The sequence below is a fragment of the Quercus suber genome, unplaced genomic scaffold (assembly GCF_002906115.3).
Source record: "Quercus suber isolate HL8 unplaced genomic scaffold, Cork oak 2.0 scaffold_53, whole genome shotgun sequence".
Taxonomy (NCBI): domain Eukaryota; kingdom Viridiplantae; phylum Streptophyta; class Magnoliopsida; order Fagales; family Fagaceae; genus Quercus; species Quercus suber.
The window spans coordinates 495,606-516,966 of record NW_027069518.1 but is presented as its reverse complement, the minus strand read 5'-3'; the positions used below and the strand labels follow the sequence as shown (position 1 = coordinate 516,966).

The 21,361-nt window shown below is 34.6% G+C and overlaps 4 protein-coding genes across 6 annotated transcripts; 3 read left to right on the top strand and 1 right to left on the bottom strand.

Annotated features, from left to right (window-relative positions):
* Positions 1 to 797: 797 nt before the first annotated feature.
* Positions 798 to 1,545, top strand: LOC112003583 (auxin-responsive protein SAUR21). Its single transcript, XM_024035795.2, has one exon. The coding sequence runs from the start codon at positions 1,085 to 1,087 to the stop codon at positions 1,376 to 1,378; it is 294 nt and encodes a 97-aa protein (XP_023891563.1). The 5' UTR covers positions 798 to 1,084; the 3' UTR covers positions 1,379 to 1,545.
* A 457-nt stretch (positions 1,546 to 2,002) lies between these two features.
* LOC112003584 (auxin-responsive protein SAUR15) lies at positions 2,003 to 2,726 on the top strand. The gene has a single exon (XM_024035796.2). The coding sequence runs from the start codon at positions 2,268 to 2,270 to the stop codon at positions 2,553 to 2,555; it is 288 nt and encodes a 95-aa protein (XP_023891564.1). The 5' UTR covers positions 2,003 to 2,267; the 3' UTR covers positions 2,556 to 2,726.
* A 1,950-nt stretch (positions 2,727 to 4,676) lies between these two features.
* LOC112003582 (auxin-responsive protein SAUR23) lies at positions 4,677 to 5,288 on the top strand. The gene has a single exon (XM_024035793.2). The coding sequence runs from the start codon at positions 4,829 to 4,831 to the stop codon at positions 5,120 to 5,122; it is 294 nt and encodes a 97-aa protein (XP_023891561.1). The 5' UTR covers positions 4,677 to 4,828; the 3' UTR covers positions 5,123 to 5,288.
* Positions 5,289 to 5,677: 389 nt separating this feature from the next.
* Positions 5,678 to 19,999, bottom strand: LOC112003578 (pentatricopeptide repeat-containing protein MRL1, chloroplastic). Of its 3 annotated transcripts, none has more exons than XM_065772046.1 (19): positions 19,569 to 19,992; positions 16,856 to 17,609; positions 16,462 to 16,693; positions 16,297 to 16,360; positions 16,077 to 16,221; positions 15,863 to 15,978; positions 14,107 to 14,235; positions 13,773 to 13,946; positions 13,474 to 13,638; positions 13,163 to 13,303; positions 12,988 to 13,087; positions 12,785 to 12,893; positions 12,592 to 12,683; positions 11,537 to 11,627; positions 10,975 to 11,206; positions 10,798 to 10,890; positions 10,265 to 10,313; positions 9,172 to 9,265; positions 5,678 to 6,474 (listed from the first exon to the last, which is right to left on the bottom strand). In XM_065772046.1, the coding sequence occupies exons 1-19, from the start codon at positions 19,881 to 19,883 to the stop codon at positions 6,240 to 6,242; spliced, it is 3,330 nt and encodes a 1,109-aa protein (XP_065628118.1). In that variant the 5' UTR covers positions 19,884 to 19,992; the 3' UTR covers positions 5,678 to 6,239. The 3 variants fall into 3 exon arrangements, 2 of the variants coding, with proteins under 2 accessions (XP_065628118.1, XP_065628119.1); XM_065772047.1 differs by lacking the exon at positions 19,569 to 19,992 and adding an exon at positions 18,202 to 18,336; XR_010628481.1 differs by lacking the exon at positions 10,265 to 10,313 and having other exon boundaries at positions 6,361 to 6,474; positions 19,569 to 19,999.
* Between the last annotated feature and the right edge of the window lie 1,362 nt (positions 20,000 to 21,361).

Sequence of the window (21,361 nt, the reverse complement as noted above, 5' to 3'; positions counted from 1 at the left end):
CGATTTGCTAAAAGAACACAAGGCCGTCATTGTTGATCGTATGACTGGAGCCAACACATTCTGCAGGTATATTCATTATTCAAATCTATCTTTGTCAGCACTGGTGATATAGGTCCTAAAAATCAGAAGGCAGTAAGATTATCTGTAATTAGACCATATCCTTGTTAGTTGCTGAAGGTTGACTAATTTGGAGCTAAAACAAGATATGTGTTGGATGCGTTTACTAATCTATCTTAAGCGATAATAAACACGGGTTATATTAGCTATTCATTTTCTCTCTAATCAAACAACGTACACCTATTTTCTCTTCTATTTTCTTTTTAAAGTTTTTCATCCACTTTATTTTACCTCCAAACAAACAGTCCCTTAGTAATATTAGGAATGCAATATTTTTTTTCATATATATATTTTTACAATAGTTGACATTATGTAATGTTATTTTTATTTGAGTTCACTATTTTATTATGAAGAGCCATAAAAAAGTATTACTAAGTTCTTGGACTTATTGTTGCCCATTTGGCCGTACTATACCTTCTTTCTTCTTCTATGCCGCATGAATAGCATGTGATTATGATGTGATGCTGGACAAAACAGGTAATCACATGGGTGTCTTTGCTTTTCAATGTACGGCCATCGGTTTTGAAGCATTTAAAAGCTAGGAAAAATGGTGACACCAGACTGGGTTTATGATTGGCCCATGAACACCAGCTTCCAAATGGGTCTGCTACACCATAATTTGATGGGTAAGCTGATAAATAATATGATATGAGAGAGAGAGAGAGAGAGAGAGAGAGTTGGAGCTAACTGAGCAGAGCCATGTGAGCCTTATCAAAGGTAGGCCCTCTGGGCATTCCCAACAGCCAATCTCCTGACATCACTCCCACTTGACCATGCTGGAAGGTGAAATCACTTTTATAACTCTATAAATACCAACACCAAGAAAGCCCTCAAAACTCCAAAGTTCTCAGTCACAAACTTACACAAGTGCTACAACTTCTAATACTAGCTAGTTCTCTCTATATCAATCAAATCTCATCTAGATACATACACTCACTATTTCTCTCACACCAATTGTGTATTAGTCATGGGTGTCCGTATGCTATCTATGATTGCCAATGCCAAGCAACTTCTCAAACTGCACTCCATCCACACAAGAAATCAGTCTGATGTTCCGAAAGGCCACATTGCAGTGTATGTGGGAGAAATCCAAAGAAAGCGGTTTGTGGTTCCCATATCATACTTGAACCATCCTTCATTCCAAGACCTGCTTAAACGAGCTGAGGAGGAGTTTGGATTCAATCATCCAATGGGTGGTCTAACAATTCCATGCAAAGAGGACGCCTTCATCAATCTCACTTCTGAATTGTATGCCCCATGAAAAGAACATAGAGCAATCCTCCAAAATTTTGATAATCTATTGTAGTAGACTAGAGTAGTGGTAAACCCAATATATGATACTTTTCAACATGTAAAATGAGTGGGCAAGAGAAAATTGCTCTTCCACAAAATCATTTAGAAATAAAAATTCTCTCATTTCAAATCTTATATACCTACTCTCACCATCAGTTTCTCAAGCTTTATTGGCCTTCATAGTTTTATAGGTCTATACCTAGCTATAGCGTTGATATAGAAACACCAGTATAATTTAATTATTTACTTATTTATTTAGTGATTACTAATTAATGATTACATATTAAAAAAATGTTCACAATTCAAAAATTTTGTAACTTAACCGATATTTTTTGATGTTTTTATCGGTAACGTTTGTTATTCAATTCACGTTTCCAAACACGTGAATTATCGAGGAACAAAAATGTGCATATTGAATTAGAGAGAAGAGTAAGATGGAAGAATTCTTGGATCTAGAGAAACTATCATGAGCCACTAACGACAAGTACATGTTCCATTAGAGAAGTGAGGCCGTTTTCTATGTGGAAAACGGTGGGCAAAATTAGCTATATTTAGTATCATATCATTGGGGGGGGGGGGGGGTGGGGGGGGGGAGGTGGTGGGGGACCTTAAGTACCAAGTTGGGTCTCTGATTTTGATAGCATCCCAATCCTAAATTCTATCATGCAAGGACAACGTACATGTTGATAAAACCCTCAGATGCATGTAATCAAGTATCTGTATCTACCATATCTCTCTCCTATAAATGCCACAATAACAATTAGTCTTTCAACAAAAATCTAAGTAGAGTATCATATTCAAGGAAAAGAAAAAAGCTTTGCAATCTTGAATTTGTCTTTGTTATAGTGTGAGAGAAAATGGGTATTCATCTACCACAGATAGTTCTTCATGCCAAGCAAATTATTCATAGGAGGTCTTTTAATGTTCCGAAAGGCCATTTCGCGATATATGTAGGAGAGGAAGAGAAGAAGAAGAAACGTTTTGTGGTTCCAATCTCTTATTTGAAGCATCCTTCGTTCCAAGAGTTGTTGAGTAAGGCTGCTGAAGAGCTTGGTTTCGATCATCAAATGGGAGGTCTTACAATTCCATGTGCTGAAGAGGATTTTATTAATCTCACTTCTCGTTTCAATAGCTCGAAGAGCTAATGTGATTTAATTTCTTATATTGTACTAATTCTTTCATTTTCTTTTAAAGATTTGTTAGATATATAGGTATGTAATTAATGAGTTAAGGATCCACAAGTAGCAAATGCGAAAGTCCTTGTTCCAAAGTTCTGTAAATATGATAATATGAGCAAGAATGGTCTGTCTTCACAATTATTGGTGGATACAAGCATGAGAACATTACACGCATATAATAATAATCATCCAGCCCTTATCACCTAAAATATGATTTTTTCCATTTCCCATATGCATACTCTCTGTACTACTGCTCAGCACAACATGATTTTGTTTTCCTTATCTTTTGTTTTCAAAGTATTTAAACACCTTTTGTTGAAGTCTTGGCAGTCGTTGTTTTGGGCTTGTACCGCATTTAATTTCTTCAAAAGCAACCGTTTAGTGAGCCATTGCAAATGGTCCTGCTCTGTCTGCTCGGGCTAAAAGTCATGCTTCTCTGCCTGCATGGAAATCTTAGATCACACTAGTTTAATAGTCACCGTTTGACTCCAAAATCATACACTAACCAGTTTTTATAACTAAGTTACAAAACTCCGTCTTACATAAAAAGGAATATTGTGCTTAAATTCAATAATAATGAGAAAAATGATGATGTGTCACCTCGCTTTGGTACAAATATGAGATCGTGACAAGATATATCGGTATGGTAATGTGGCAATTCAATTAAAGTGACTACTGGTTTTAATCAATTAAATCAACCTTCTCTTTATATGGAAGTGCATTCACATCCACCTATTTTTGTCAAGATATATGATACCAATCCCAACAGAGGGAAATCAAGTGGGATAACCTTTTCTAACATCTAATATACCAATTTTTTTTTTTTTTAACTTTTATTTATTCATTTATGGGATAAGAAGATAGCATCGATTTGATAAAAGAACACAAGGCCGTCATTGTTGATCATATGACTGGAGCCCACACATTCTGCAGGTATATTCATCATTCAAATCTATCTCCGTCAGGACTGGTGATATAGGTCCTAAAAATCAGAAGGCAGTAAGATTATCTGTAATTAGACCGTATCCATAATAGTTGCTGAAGGTTGAAAGTCCAATATATGCGCACAAAGCAAAGCATATGCTCATCCAATTTGGTAGTCCACAAATTACACAACGATTAGGCCACACATAATTGGTGGTACTCGGCTCCTAAGTCCTAGTCCTACTAACGAGTATTGCTAACACTTATCTTGTGAATGGTTTGGTTTATAACTAAATGGTTCAAATCCATACTACACCAAACAAACGTACAGAAGCTGTTGCAGGCGGTACCCTTTTTTTGACTTTTTTTTTTTCTTTAGAAAAACAGTGTGCGGTAGTGAACTAATTTGGAGCTAAAACAAGATATGTGTTAGATGCATTTACTAATCTATCTTAAGTTGTAATAAACACTGGTTGCATTAGCTATTCATTTTCTCTTCAACCAAACAACACACACTTATTTTTTTCTCCTATTTTCTTTTCAAAATTTTCCTTCTATCCTATTTTACCTCCAAACAAACACACTCTTAATAATGTTAAGAATGCAATATTTTTTTTCATATATATATTTTTACAGTAGTTGACATAATGTAATATTATTTTTATTTGAGTTCTCTATTTTATTGTGAAGAGCCATAAAAAAGTATTACTAAGTTCTTAGACTTACTGTTGCCCATTTGGCCGTACTATACCTTCTTTCTTCCTCTATGCCGCATGAATAGCATGTGATCATGATGTGATGCTGGACAAAAAAGGTAATCACATGGGTGTGTTTCTCTTTGCTTTCCAATGTACGGCCACGGCCATCGGTTTTGAAGCATTTAAAAGCTAGGAAAAATGGTGACACCAGACTGGGTTTATGATTGGCCCATGAACTCCAGCTTCCAAGTGGGTCTGCTACACCATAATTTGATGGATAAACTGATAAATAATATGATATGAGAGAGAGAGAGAGAGAGAGTTGGAGCTAACTGAGCAAAGCCATGTGAGCCTTATCAAAGGTAGGCCCTCTGGGCATGCCCAACAGCCAATCTCCTGACATCACTCCCACTTGTCCATGCTGGAAGGTGATATCACTTTTGCTCCTGATAACTCTATAAATACCAACACCAAGAAAGCCCTCAAACTCGAAAGTTCTCAGTCACAAACTTACACAAGTGCTACAACTTCTAATACTAGCTAGTTCTCTCTATATCAATCAAATCTCATCTAGATACATACACTCACTGTTTCTCTCGCACCAATTGTGTATTAGTCATGGGTGTCCGTATGCTATCCATGATTGCCAATGCCAAGCAACTTCTCAAACTGAACTCCATCCACACAAGAAATCAGTCTGATGTTCCAAAAGGACACATTGCAGTGTATGTGGGAGAAATCCAAAGAAAGCGGTTTGTGGTTCCCATATCATACTTGAACCATCCTTCATTCCAAGACCTGCTTAAACGAGCTGAGGAAGAGTTTGGATTCAATCATCCAATGGGTGGTCTAACGATTCCATGCAAAGAGGACGCCTTCATCAATCTCACTTCTCAATTGCATGCTTCATGAAAAGAAGAACATAGAGCAATCTTCCAAAATTTTGATAATCTTTTGTAGTAGACTAGAGTAGTGGTAAACCCAATATATGATACTTTTCAACATGTAAATGAGTGGGCAAGAGAAAATTGCTCTTCCACAAAATCATTTAGAAATAAAATTTTTCTCTCATTTCAAATCTTGTATACCTCCTCTCACCATCAGTTTCTCAAGCTTTATTGAGATGGACTTGCATTGAATTGCAGTCCAACTTCAAGGAAATGAGAAGCCAAGAGCAGCGGTTCTTAAACTAACCATGCATATCACTAAAATTTAGGGATAGACAGTTTCAATTATCACCCTTTTTTGTCCCTTTTGGTATGATTTGTGATTTATTTTTTCCCTTTTAGCTCCCTGATTAGTACGGCTCATGACTGGATCATGAAGGTAGGTGGATATTATCTATTTGAGAAATTTTGCAGCCAAGTTCCTCGGAAATGTCAACAGTACCTAATGAAAATTTGCATATTCCAATTTGTATCCCAAAACAAAGTTGAGAGAGAGAGAGAGAGAGAGCAGTGCCAAACAGCCAATAATAGTTGTAGACATATTACATTTGCTTTATAAAACTATTAACATTATAATGTAACAGCTCTTAACATTTATTAACCCTCATAACGCCTATTAAAGAGGCCAGCCATGAAGCTGCAGTCAAGTGTAATAAGGTAGCATGTAACCTTGTAATTATACATCTCAAATGGAAAAACATGCTGACAGTGCTCCATACCTGCCCCTCTTTACATGAATTGGTCTTGAAATTCAAGACCGTGACCTTATTATAACTCTTAACACATTTCAAAAATGGACAAACAAGCTCGTACAATGCTCCATCACCCTTCGCTTTGCATGAATTGACCTTGAAGTCAAAGCCTATATTCACTTTATTTTCCTCAGCTCATATCATTCTTCCTCAAAATATGTAGAAGGTGCTTACGACATCTATTAACAAGTGTCAAGCTTCAAAGAATGGAGTGGCAAGTTATGCGTAGGAAAGTAAGTGGAAAAACTGTTGATAACATCAGCTTCTGCTAGGAAAATTTCCTAAGATACTGTGAAGCTCTCCTGGCAGGAATCAATAAATATTGACACCTTAATCCAAAGATAAATTTCCAGCTCGAATATCGCGCTGCTGATGGATAATTTCTTTCCCCAGTCGTGATTGGGATGAACTCCAATCTCCTGGTTTCCCACTGAAAGGAGAATCCAGCTTTGGCTGAAACCATCTTCTCAAGGTTAGCCCATTGATTCTAATTTTTCCATACGATTCATTCCCTTGGTACTGTATCCCAAGTCTTCTCAGTAATGCTGTGATTGCCTGGCTAACCCTGTAATGGTAATAATACAAACATATTTCAATCTAGGCACATAATGGATCTAATAGCAGGTACCATAAAGACAACATTTTTTTTGGGGGCGGGATGGAGTGGAGGGGGCTGCTCCCATTTCGCTTGCCTTTAGGTGGTGCAGGGGGGTTGTTTAAAGTAATACAGTATTCTCAAAAAGTACCAATTTGAATGCAACCCACACCAAGTATGCAGAAAGTATACAAAAAGACAGCATTAAAAGCATTAGCAAGCACATAGGCCTATAGAGAGAAGAAACTATTATTTTCACCACATGTCCAAGCAAATTAAGGTTTCAATCAAAGAAGAATGGAGGGTTGGGGCTTAGGGACATATGCTAACCTAGCAATGTTGTCTAAAAAGGGATGGAGGTTATCTACCAATACTGATTTACTTGTTGCAAGAATTTTGGAAGGCAAAATACTATCCATTAACAACCTTTATGGAAGTGGCGCAAACGGGTGGACACTCACACATTTGGCAGAGCTTACTTGCTTCCAGAATGGTGCTTGAGAGTGGCTCCATATGGCAGGTAGGTTCAGGAGAAGAAATATGTATATATTCACACTTTTGCTTATATTCACACATTAGAGTTTTGAATGAAGATGCAGGAGTATTTAATAGATTCTTTCTAGAGGTGGCGTATTTAATCCTATCCGTACCATTACCTTGTTCTCATGGAATAGATAAAAGAATGAGGGCTTTTGGAAAAAAATGGCCGCTTCACAGTGCATAGTGCTTATCCTTTAGCTTTTGCATTGCATCATGAAGAAATAATGTGTGAGAGCTCAAGGGGAAGAAACAGGAAAGAAGTTTGGGTGGCAGTGTGGGGTGCAAATATACCGAGAAAAGTCAAGCACTTGCCCAGATTCCTAGCCTACTAGACAGAATTCAAATGAATATTGAGATTGGAAGAGGATAGGTGTGAAACGTGCAATGTAGAAACCATATCAATCATTCATGTCTTGGGGAATTGGCCTGTAGCCCAGAATGTATGGTCTCTTAGTTGTCCAAGATTATGAAAGGCACCAGCCATTCAACCCTGATTTAGAGACTTACTAGCTTACTGGGATGAAAAGTTGGACATTGAAAATAGGAATAAGTTCTTCATTGTTGCATGGAGCCTTACCATAAGCCAGACAGATCATTTTGCGGTCCTGATATCATGCCATTGGTCACCTCCATCTGCCGGTATGTATAAGATTAATTTTGATGGCACCGTTTTTAGCTCCCTCAAAGCAAGGGGTATAGGGGTTTTTATGCACAACTACAATGGTTGTATCATGGCGGCAATAACCAAGAAAGAAACAGGAGGCATTGGTGCAGAAATGAACAAGATATGAGCTGCAAAGAGAGTTCTTGAATTAGCCGCAGAGATGGAGGGATTGAACGAATTATATTGCAAGGTGATGCTTTAGAGGTAATCCGAGCTCTAAAAAGTAAGGAGGAGAACCTGTCACGCATAGGCCATATGATAGAAGAACTATAAGCCCAGCTTCAAGAATTTGAGTATTGGGAAGCTAGGCTTGTTCATAGGGATGGAACTAGGATAGCATACAGGTTAGAAAAAGAGAGCCATAGGTCTGCACAGGAAATGTTTGTATAGACACAGTCCCTCCCATAGTGGAGCAACTGTATTATGATGATTTATGTAATGCTCAAATATTACAATGATTGAAATAATATTTTTTTACCCTGAGGGTTTATAAAAAAGAAATAATAAATAATTCATTCATATTTAGTCTGTAATAAAGGAAGTATGACATGGACAGGCTCCCAAAAGAGCAACTAGCTTCTTTGCAGAAAAAGGACAGCTACAATTTTTGTTCCAAGGTGATGGTAAGTGTCTACTTTATGATTTAGATTCTCTGAAATGAAACTCTCCTAATATAAATGTTGTTGACAACTCACAGTCCACAACAGCAAGTGAAAGACCCTTCGGCAAAAGTGAGTATAAGAAGCAGATGTGCATGACAGTTGGGACCATCATCGTCACACCATGTGTCATGCACAATATTATGTGATTATATCCCCGATGGGGATGGAAATTTTAAGCTAGCTTAAAACTCTGTGATCTTTAATACAAACAAGTTTGACATATATCATAAACTTTTTGTTGGGTAACATGCTCTGTTTTATTTTTAACTAAAAATATTATATAAATGTTGTTTATGCAATATCCCACCAATAATAATTTGCTCCAAAAAATAAGAATAATTATCATGCATACTTCTAGTGCTCTGAGATTTTGTCTTTTCAAACATATGTAATATGTACACTTTCTCTATGAAATTTCTACAAAATGTGGACAATCTTTCATGAGTGAACAAAAAATTAAATGTGGAAATGAAACACATCGGATCTGCATATATTTGTCCACATGTTAATAATTAAACCTAATTATTTAAATATTCAAAACATAGTAGTTAATTGGTGTAGAATGCTATGATAGACATTTGTTTGGTCTTTAAAAAACAATGGCTATATCACTGTATGCAACTTTTTGGTTAAGTTCTCCATAGAGCAAGTTTGTTTATATTGCCTATAAGCTCATACTTTTCTGCAAGTACCAAATTTAAACAATCACACATCTAAATTTCTTAACATACACACAATATACTTGAGTTAAAACAAAATTCTTGTAATTGCACATTGTAATTACTAACAAGTTCTTCTCACCTTCCTGCTAGATTGATTGTCTTCTCCCCTTTGGGAGTCAGAAATTGTGTCTTCTCCACAGGCAGTAAAATATTTATGTTAGGTAACTTAGAACCTGCAAAGATTTTGAGTAGGCAAAAAATTTTATGGCTTAGCATGATAAGATATTATTTCTCTGTCCAAAATTATACTTGTTCATAGGATTAAAAATATTAAATATTTCAGCATTTTCCTCAATCAGAGAAATACCAAATTAACTAAAGAGAAACCGCCAAGATATCATCAGACTAAAGGGTCACTGTGGTGCAATAGTAAAACTCAATGGTTAGCTCATTTTAGCTGATTTGTCAACTTAACACTCAAAGTTCCAACTCAAGTTTCAAGCATATTTGACAGTAATATTGGTGTGATTTAATGGTAGAGAAACAAATTGGAGACACCAAGTTTAACACTGATATTTCAGAATTTGATATAAAATTTAATAAATTTTTATTTATTTTTGGTCAATCTTAGTTATGCTCCAGAGGGTCTGCCTTAAGGAAATGGGGAAAAAGAAAAAGAAAAAGGAAAGGCTAAGGGGAAAAAAATAAGAAAGAGAAGGGTGTAATCCAGATAAATGGAAGTACTTAAATTCTTTTCGTTACCTCTAATGTATATCATGCAAGTTTAATTGTTCTTTACTACCTCAAAGTTCAAAATATTTATATGTAGAAACAAATGTGTTCCAATAGTATTTGAGACAATGAATAAGGTAAACTACTTTTAGGGTAATTCACACTAGAGACATAAAGCAAAGCTGACTTTTTTTTTCCTTGATAACTAAGAGAATAGCTTATTAGAAAGAAGGTTCACTCAAATGTGAGTGCCCTTAAAGAATTATATACGAACACTCATTAGGTCCAAAAAATAAACAATGGAACTAGATACACCCCCGATTGGAAGTACAATATTCAAACAAAGCTCTCAAAAAGCTATTCTTAATTAAGCTCTCAAACAATTATTATTATTATTTCTGAAGATCTTCACAAATTTATTCTATTAAATTACCTTCTGGACTTGAACTAATTCATAGGTCATATGAAAAAGGAAAATAAACAAATGAAGATAATTTTACCAGCAGCAAGCCGATGCTTGAGACCTTTCAAAACAGTTAAGAGATAGACCTGGCAAGTTTTTAATAGAATTTCAGTAATTTCAATTCACAACTGTCAAAGTACATGTTTCTTGCTTAAAATTTATACATGAGAGAGAGAGAGAGAAAGATGCAGCAGCATAAATTGTTAAGACATAGTAGTCACCGATTCAAGCTGATTATCACATGTCATGTAATGCAAAAGGATGCCATATATAAATAAAACAAAGAACAAAACAGACGCACATGCATATTGATGGTAATCATGAATAAAAAGAAAAACCAGAAATCATCTAAAAAGGTGATTGCTCAAAGTGTAAGGTACCACTGCCAAAATATAACAAATCTAAGAGCTTCAATGGTTCAGCATTGAAGTACAAACAAAGTTTCCAAAGTACTCTAGGAAAGCATATTGTTTTAATGGATACATAATTCTCTAGAAAGAATCCAGAAATTGTGTAGAAGAAATTATCACTATATGTATATTTTCTACAATGCTAGAGAGAGAATCTCACCTGAGCAGTATGAGTCTGCAAGTTTCTTGCATCAACAACAATTGGACTTTCTTTGAATGATACACAGGGAACAATTCCAAGTGAAGCAGCTTCCTATAATTTGATAACAATATCAGATGGTCCCCTATGAAGTTTCCATAGTAAGTAAAAGGCTGGTTAATTTTAGCCCCAACTGACCTCAATTAATGAAAAAGCGCGAGGGTCATATTCTCCAAACCCATCTATTAATGAACACAGATTTGAGCATCCCGATATGTTAACACTCACTCCCAGATTCTCTATGAGTCTATTTTTCAAAGATACATCGTAGGGGAGTTGCAAGCATCCCAAAACTTGTGACAAAACTTCAATGGTAGGCATTACACCAGCTACAATTATGTCACGGTAAGCCATTAAGGCCTCTGAGGTCCTGAAGAAGGATTAGGTGAAGGATAATAGAAACTATTTAGAAACTCCATAAGTGTTAGAAAAGCAAAAGTTTCATGAAAAATGCAAGGGTTATAGATGACTACTACAATTACTTCTTTTTTCTTTTTTTGATAATGACTAGTGAGTAACTACTGCAATTATATGTTAGATCGAATAGAATGGAATAAACTGTAAGACATTAAAGAGGATTTTTTATTTGTTCATCCTGAGATATTCACCACAGGTGCAACCACAAATATGTTGCTTTGTGATTGCCCTGCCTTGATTCAAGCACTTTCTAACATAATATTGTAGTTGTCAAAGTAAGTACCATTTATTGTCAAGCGGTGGCCGTCTCGAGTCAAATGACAAAACAGGTTCACCACGTGCACAAGCCTCCTCAAATCTTCGTAAGCACATGCCTTCAAAGAGCTCAAATTTAAAGGACTGTCAAATTCATTATTGACAAGACAGATTACAATTCAAAAATATAATCTTTTAAGTCTTGAAGACATCAATGGGATTGAGCCATCTGTGACCACTTTCCTTAGAGATCAAAGACAGAATCAAAGCCATGGAAAAGATGTTAGAGATTGCTATGACTTGTAGGTCATAAATATTAATAGAACTTTGACATGTTTGATCTCCCACATTCTCACAGAAATAGGGTATTTAAACAGAGCACAAGGAAACTTATGCCTTTATTTTCAGCACACATATATTTCTATAATCATCAAGGAATCATTCTTCTCAATATCTTGGTGATCAATCAGGAAAATTATTTTAAGTTGTAATTTATGCTCCCTTTAGATCTAAACAAATATCCCGTGTAATACATATTACTTGGTGAAGCCAAATGACATTTTACATTATTCTATGTTACCCTAAGAAAAGATTAAATTGCTCTTCTAAAGGGCATCAACAGTTACCAGGAGTGAGCTATTGAGTGGATGTGATTTTATCACCACAGCACAAAATGTCACAACAGAACAAGATATCCAAACTTCACCACACAAAATTATCCTTTCAAGTTACGTTGAACACCATTTTAATTATTTGGGGAGTTTTCCACATCTGATAGGGATAACTATCATTTTTATTTTTGCATTGAACACAAAATATGTAACCACTTTAAGAAATGAATCACTAAGATTTTAAAAGGAGTCAAGACAAACAATTGAAATTGACAGCAAAGCTTTTGTCTTGTTCCTAAAATACATCGCAGCAGGTATCACTTTAAATTTCATTTAAAAAAAAAATTATATATATATATATATAAAAATAAAAAAAAAGAATCTACTATATCAAATGAGATGTAAAACACAATGGGTTTAATTGAGAGGAAATAATATAGGACCAAGAAATTAGAAAACCCTGTGAGCTTACCAATTATGCATCTACACATAACTATGTTAGGGCAAATCCCATCCTTTTTGGCTTGAGAAAGGAGCATGAGGCCTGCTTCTAGATCATCCTTTCTAAAAGAAAACAATTTCAGAGTGTCTTAGATTTATAATGAAAAGGAAAACATAGGATTCATGATTATCATAGACATTTAAAAGAACTCTAGAACATTTACTTGTCACTTGCCACCAGAAGTATGGAATACGTGATGCTGTTGGGAGACAATCCTAGTCCCTTCATATCAGATAGAACTTCCACAGCCTTTTGCAATTGATCCCCATCACCTGCAATGAAGTTTAACTATGTGATTTCTAGAAAATCCTCACCATACTCGCAATTTAAATATCTTGAAAAACAAAACCATAGATAAAGGCTTACACAGGGCAGTGATCAGAGCATTCAATGTTGAAACAGTTTGCTTTATTTTCATAGATTTGAGATCCTCATATAGATCCAATGCTTTTTGCCAGTTTTTGGACTGAAACAAGGATCGGGCAAATTGGTCATTATCGCTTCATAAATTCTATTGCAGAACTTACTATATGAGACATACATTGCTACAGGCTCCCATTAGAGAGCTATATGATACAATTCCAACATGTATTCCTTCGACCCTGGCCTTTTGTAAGATTTCAAATGCGGCCTCCAGCTTTCCAGCGTGGCCCGCAGCATCTATTAATGCACTGAGAAACATCTGCATGAAAGGACATAATTGAATTACCAATCTCCACATTCTGTGTGCAAAGCAGTTCTCAGAACAACAAAGAAATGTAAACTCCAAACTTAAATGACTACAGTCTCAACACAAAACCAAATTGCACAATTTACCATGTTAGATGAAAAAAGTAATGCTAATAAAAGTACCTCATCAGGGACCACGCCCTTGCTAGTCATGTCATCATACACACTGATGGCAAATTCCCAATCACCAGTCTGGCTGCAACAACTAACAGCAATTGTGTAAACCTCTGGAGTGCCCTTAATGTTATATTGATGAATCATCTTATATACTTCTCGTGCCCGATCAACCTATTTTCAAAAGAATTATTAAAGTACAACTAGAAATGGAATGGATGGTGAAAGAAACAAGTTAGAAGACACATACAGTTAATTACTGCAATGAAAATGACATAACAATTTCTGTAATAAAAAGACAAACATACCTGACCAGCATTTGCACATGCCTTCATCAGAGCACCAACAGTGATATGATCAGGGTCTATAGGCTGTGTCTCAGCTCCCATTTCTGCTAATACATCAAAAGCACGATCCACTGCTCCTGATTGACCGCATGCAGTAATAAGCGCATTGAATACAACCCGATCTGGCTTCACGTTCTACTGCATATAACATCCTTTTAGAATGAGGAATTAATTGATCTTGCAAGGCAGAGCTAAACAAGAACATGCCACCACATCCTTGCTTAAAAAATTATTAAGAAGTAAACATTTTAGGAGGCTAACATAAGTAATAAAGAAATACTTTCTACAATCTTACCTTAGACCTCATTATCCCATAAGCACCAAATGCCTTAGCCACTTGCCCAGCTCTGGCACAACCATCAATAAGGGCTCCATATGTATGAACATTTGGTTCCACTCCAGCATTAACCATCTTATGAAACACCTACGTAGAGAACTTCATTGAATTTAGTGAATGTGGCAAGCAAAAATTAAGACTTTATGATAATATTAATGCTGGACATCATATGGTAATTTATTTTTGTCACTTGTTTATATATATATAATTGTTTTATTTTTTAGGATTTCAGGTTTTATTTCCTTGATTTCAAGCGTTTTTAAGGCATTCCTAGTCAAATTAGAGGTTTATGGACCCTTTAAAATGGGTTGCAATCTATAAAATACAACTTGAAATCTATTATCAATAAAGTTTTAGTCAATTGATTTTCTCCCATCTGGTGGATTCCACATTTCTTCCTTGTGAATTCAAGGAGCAGACACCCTCTTGACAATGATCGTAGGGTGCAGGGCCTGCAGGCTCTCATAGTGACGCTAACGATGAGATTGAATATATGCTCATTGATTTTGATTTGAACAACAATTGGAATTGTGTTAACAATAGGGATAACTGTCACGGAGATAAAGCTCACACAAAACCTATTGATAAGCACGTTTTGTCTCATAATATTCTTAATGATGATGTATTTCATGGTAAATAATAATTTACTCCCTTGTGGGTTGGCAATATGAAAATTTAATACACAAACTTTCAAATGCTAAATCTGACTTCTTAAGGTTTAGACCTTAGACTAAAAAATGAATCATTTGGCCTCCTACCAAAATAGGGATTAGGGTTCATTTTAATCCAAACTTTAGTAGTGAATTATTGAAAAGTTTGCATGGCTAAATTGTGATACGGCATAACCAAAAACTGAAAAATCTGTTATTTGAACAGAAAACTAACAACTTCATTTTAGTTCAAACCTTAGGGAATCAAATGTAATACTTGAAATTTTGTGAACTAAATTGTGATGGGATCCAAACCAAAGGTTAGTGAATTAAAATTTCCCTAGATTTTATGAGAGAATTGCAAAATTCAATTGTTGTTTTTACAAAGAAGACTTTCTTGACTGGTTACTTGATCTAGAGAATTTCTTTGAACATATTGATATTTCTGAAGAGAAAAAGGTAAAATTTTCTTTGTGCAATCTTAATTGGTATGCATTAGATTGGTGAGAACAAATAAAATTTCATATAATTTGATTGGATAAAGGCAGATTCATTCATGGTTAAGGATGAAAAAGATGCTCACGTTTAATTTTTTTTCGTTTGATAATAATATAATATTATCTTACACAAAGTAAGATTATTGGCTTACATGTTCATACACAAGGAATTATTTTGATGCATTCGATGTTCAACCATCAAGAAAAGATAAATTTGGGATCAACAATATAGTGCCAAGTTTTGAAGAATATTTTGAAGTGTTGAAGAAGATCAAGTTTTTAAAAATAAAAAATAAAAAATGATGAATTGAAGGTTGACAAGTATACTTTTCAAAAAACGGATGAAGAGGTCAAAGAGGAGAAGATATAAAGCAAACAAGACAGGTAGGATTGTGAGCCTAACAGGTGATTTGCAGGATATCATGTGATAGAGATCAAGAAGGCAGTTTATTGTATCAACAGACACTTTCTAAAAATGACAGCAGGTGAGGTAGGAAATCCCAGTTAAAGACCCTAAGTATTGATGGAAATCTAAAGAAAAAGAAACCAAGGAGGAAGATACCATACTTCAAACATTGCATCAACTTTTCCACTTTTAGCACAAGTTGATACCAGGGTTGTATAAAGTTTGCAATCAACTTTCAGTCCAGCATCCCGGACAAGTTGCAGAACTTGGAAAGCTCCTAAATGAAACAAACATACATCATGAACTTGAAGCATATTGATAAAAACAACAAAAGAAAATGAGAATAAATAAACGGACGATGATACAAGAACTTACCCTCAGAATCTTGAGAACTTGCACACACTGACATAAGCATATTGAAAGTACTCAATGTTGGATTTGGAATCAGCTTGGTGTAACGAAAAGCTTCCTTAATAGCCTTTTTCCTTTTGCACGCTTCAAAAAATCTTACATGATAAACCTGAAACCAGAGAATTGGATGAATCTTAAACCTTACATTAAGTAACAATTAAAGTACTAAAAGGATAGAGTTTACCTTATTCATATCCAACAAACCCCTTCTTTCCATATCTTCAAGCAATTTTACACACTCAGTTAACCTAATACCCCATATCACAAAGGATAAGCTCTTAAAGTAAAGAAAGAAATGCTGGTAGAGATTGAAAGTTTAATAGCAGATGTGGTAAAGATTGAAAGCTACCTCCCAACTTTTAGCAATCGATTGTAAGCACTAAGTTGTTCAGAAGGATGACTATTGTCAGTAACATGCATCCCATTTGGCTGGGGGAACACAGGCGCAATTTTGTAATTTTTTTTAGGCAAATGTTTCATCTCCCTGTCTCTTGGAAACCCTTTGCCTTTTCCAGAGTCCCCTTTACTGTGGGGAAGGCCTTCTTTATAACTTGCAACCGGTACTTTTCCTTCAACATATTCTGAATCAACACACATCCTTTACATAAAGTCAGTATAATGAGGGAAGTAATATGGAAGGAAGTGAGAAGTGAGAAGTGAGACAGACGAAAAACTTAATGCTCAAAGCACAACATGAATAGAAATGAGATCAAACTTTCATATATATTATCTGATGGCATTACCTGCAGAATGAAGAGAAACCTGTGTTGATGATTCTGCTCCTTTTAGTGCAGTGTTCCTCATCAATGAAGAATATTTATTGTTAAGAGAGGCACGAGGAGAAAATGATTTCAAAATACTGGGATTTGCTGTAGACTTTGCCCCAGAATTGTTTGTCTCATAAAACATGTAAAGCTTTTCTCTACCCGATACTCCAAGAAAGGCATTATAGTTAATGGATTTGTGCTCTTCACCAAGCTCATCATTTGGCTTATTAAATTCATTCACTTCTGCAGGTGGATCATATATGTTAACAGAAGCAGCACTGTGCTTAATTTTAGACAATAGTGTAGGCAACTCTGAATCAGAAGCAATTTCCTCTTTAGATCCTTCCACTTGCAACACAGTTGTTTCTTTACCCAAAGTAAGAGGATGTAGCACACCTGATTCAAAGTCGCTGGGTGAAAAAGTTTGACCACTAACTTCAGGTTCATCTGAATGCAAAGACATATTAGCACTAGATGTGAGAACATCAGAACCAGGTGGCCGTATCGGTTTAGTGACAAAACCCTCTTCATGAATCAAAGCAGAGGTCTGAACAATCAATGGGGCCTCTTCATCCCCTGAAGCATGGCCATTCTCTCTGATTTTATCCTTTAACCCTTTGCTTTCTTCCTCCTTGTGTTGCTCTCGAAAGCCCACATTCAGACCTCCAAAGACCCAGTTCATAACATCTTGTCCTAGTTCAGATAACACAAAATCTGGAGGTCCTGACACCTATAATCAGCATATAGTGAGCACCAAAGTACATTGATTTTTTTATTCTTTGAAGATACAAATATATTCAAACGCTCAATCAACTAAAGAGAAGAACTTAATTTATATTTAACTAAAATACACAAAAAAAATAAAATAAAATAAAAATTAAAATTAAAAAAAAAAACCTCTTTTTTTTTTCTTTTTCTTTTTTGATAATTCACTTTTTTTTTTTATAGTTAATATTAGAATTATTATTGATGAAAATTTAAAAAGAAACATACAATGTGTTCATGAGAATTAACGCAGCAAAGCACAAAACAGAAAACAATCAAGAGAATAAACTAAGAGAAGAAAAAAAACTGAACAATAGAAGAACATTCTGTAAAAACCCAACACCGAGACCAATCAAAAAGACTTCTCTGGCACAAGCCTATTAACTCAACCAAAAACTTCTCAGAATCTCCAAAGGACTGATGATTACGCTCCATCCATACAATCCACATCAAACATCCTGGAATTAAATTCCAAATATTTGAATCATGTTTCCCAAACCAATGATTCCAACAAAATAATAATTCCGCCATAGAGCTAGGCAAGACCCACTGAATACCTAAAGCCTGAACCATAAAAACCCATAAAGAATTTGCCACATGACAGTGAATAAGGAGATGATCCACAGATTCCGCACTACACCGGCACATACAACACCGATTTGCCAAAGGACGACCTCTAAGCATGGGGGTTTTGTGGTTTTTTTTTTGGGGGGGGGGGGGGGAATGGATTTGAATCATAATTATTCTAATAAAGAAGACCAAGCAATGTCATTGAGCTTAGATAACACTAAATTTAGAGGCTCTAGCACCAATAATCAACATAGAAAAGAAAGATGGTTATTGCATAAAGCAAGCACAGGAGAAACCCATAAATGGAAATCACAACTATATTCCCATGCTCAATCAACTAAAGAGGTGCTTATTTTATATTTAACCCAAAACACAAAGAAACCAAGTGGATAAAGGAACCTAATGAAAAAGCAGCCAAATTTTTAAACACTACAAGTGTGATCATAAATAGCTTAATCTTTTGGGACAAATAGTAATTTAAAATTTTGTCAAGTGATCTAAATTCAAACCCATTTTACTTGAAATGGGGAGATTTTATTTTTTGGATTTGACAATGTACAAAGTGCCACATTATTTAAAATTTTAAATGTTGTGGCAATAGATACACATTTAGATTCACAATATTTAATCTTTTTTTTTTTTTCTTTTGGAGAAACTCACAATATTTAATCTAGACCTTGAAATGGATCCATTGCAAATGGAGTGGATCCTAATTTTTTTTCTTACTCTACTTAGTCCTTTTCAAAAAGCAAAAATTCCTGTGTTAAGTCCCACTTATTACGGGAAAATTTGGACCCACCTAAGGGGTAGTGTTAGAATAAAGGTAGATTGACTAAATTCAGCCTTTTTTTAAAAAAAAAAAAAGGATAAATATGATAAGATTAAACCTATGGCGTTCACTTCGTGATGATTGTTATTTATAGACAACCCAAGATACCAATTTTAAGCATTTTATTGTAGGCAGGATTTGAATCCATGTTCCTTATTCAATAAGAAGAAACTTTACCGTTATCAAAAAAAAAAAAAAAAAAAAAAGAAGAAACTTTACCAATCAAGCTAACTAAACCCACTAAATTCACCATTTTTAAATTGCATAAACTTTGTCATAGATGGTAACTTATCAACTAGCACATAATACTGTTAATAGAAATAACGCAATTAAGGTAATTTTTTTTAAAAAAAAATTCAATCTTTTTACTTTTAACAACCACTGACTTACATCTTTATTATCCAAAGAGTGTTGCAAACACAAACATTTGGGAGATTCTTCAATAATTACATACATCAATTTTGTATATGATAAACTATTTAAGGCAAAGAATTCAAAGCTATATATAATTCACAGTTGACGGACCTCGCTATCGTTGTTCTTTCTTCTATAGCGATTGAGGAAGAAGACGGAGACGGCGGAGAAAGTGACCACGGCGACGACGACGAGGACGGAGCGAGAATCGAGAGAAGCTCGGATGAGAAATTTCGGGGACTGGAATTGAAGAAGGCCTAGCTTTGTTCTTCGGTGGTTATTTCGGGAGCGAAGTGGCCTGAGAGTTTGTGTGGAACCGAGGAATTCTCTGCGGATGGAACGTAGCTTGGAGGAAGAAGAAGAGGAGAAAGGAGTACATGAGATTAGGGTTAGAGATTGAGGATTCGAAGAGAGAGTCAAGTCCATTGAATTTCAGAGAGAGAGAAGTGAGGATAGAGGAAGAAGAAGAAGAAGAAGAAGAAGAGGTTGTGGGAGTGAGTGACTGAGACTGTGGGAGAGAAATAGTCATGGTTTTTGCTCATCCAGTTGTGCTGACGTGTCATGGTGGTTGCTTTCTAACGGTCTTTGTCAATTGTTGATCTTTTTATTTTTCGTTTTAAACTTGTTATATAATTTATATATAACAATTCAAACACCAACCTAAATAAATAAAGAAATCATTAAAAAAAAAAGAGTACATTAAAAATTACCATTTTTATAATAATTCAAAAATAAAGAATAAGAGATTTGAAAAAAAAAAAAATTAAGTGAGATTAGAATTTAGAAGAAAGGAAACCAGGAAAAAAAGAAGAAGAGAGAAACATTTAATTCTTGATAAAGGGGAAAAATGAGAAGGAAAAAAAAAAGTGAAAACCCTGGGCATAGTAGTCCTATTTTATAGCAAAAAAAAAAAAAAAAACTAAACTATGTTTTTATTTTTTTAAGACAAACTGTGTTTTTATTTTTTGAAAAATGATATGTCCATAACATTTTTACAACAAATCTTAAGTGACATGTTGTTACTAGTTGTTATTATTGGGGCAAAAAGTAATCTTAGTTTTAGGTTTAAATTTGAATCAATAACAACTAACCTCCTATAATTTGTTGTGAAAATGTTGTGGACGTAGAATTGCTCTTATTTTTTATATATAATTTTTATTTTGAAAATCTAATTTATAAATGGATAAAGCAATTTGAAAATTAATAGGAGGGTTACTTTTTTTAGGTAATTTTTTAGTAGGAATTAAAGTTGTATTTTTATTAGATTGTCATTTAGTTTTGTCTCAGCTTAAACATAGGAGTATGGGGGCATTTTTGAACAAAAAAAAATGAAAATCCTAAACAGGGGAAGCCCCTTAAATAATAGTGTGTGTGTATGTATATTTTTCGTTTTAAACTTTTTGTACTTTTTTTTTTTTTAAACATGAAAAATATATCATTCACTCCAAAAATTGTTAAGTTCTATTTTAGTGTCTATTTTGAAACCAGAAAAATTTATGCTTAAATAATCCATTATTTTAGCTCTCACACTACTTTTTGTCTCAATTTTATTTCAAATAATATAAGCTTATTCTTTTTTAAAAACTAAGTTATATATATATATATATATATAGAAGAAATTCAGTTCTTATTCATTAAGGGAGGGTGTTAAAATTAGCCTAGAGTATAGGTTCATGGTACATCTTTCATCCAGATTAATAAGAGAGGGAGTGATTGCTTTTAAAAAGAAGCTAGTTTTTATCTTTTTGCCTTACATTATGCAAACAAACTATTGAAAATAAGCAATTCCCAATCAAACACTTATTTGATTATTTAGGAACAGTTTATCTAGCCTTTTGCTCAAAAATTTTAGCTTAAAGTATGCTAAAATATATTTATACTTTGAAAAAGTAAGAAAAGTTAAG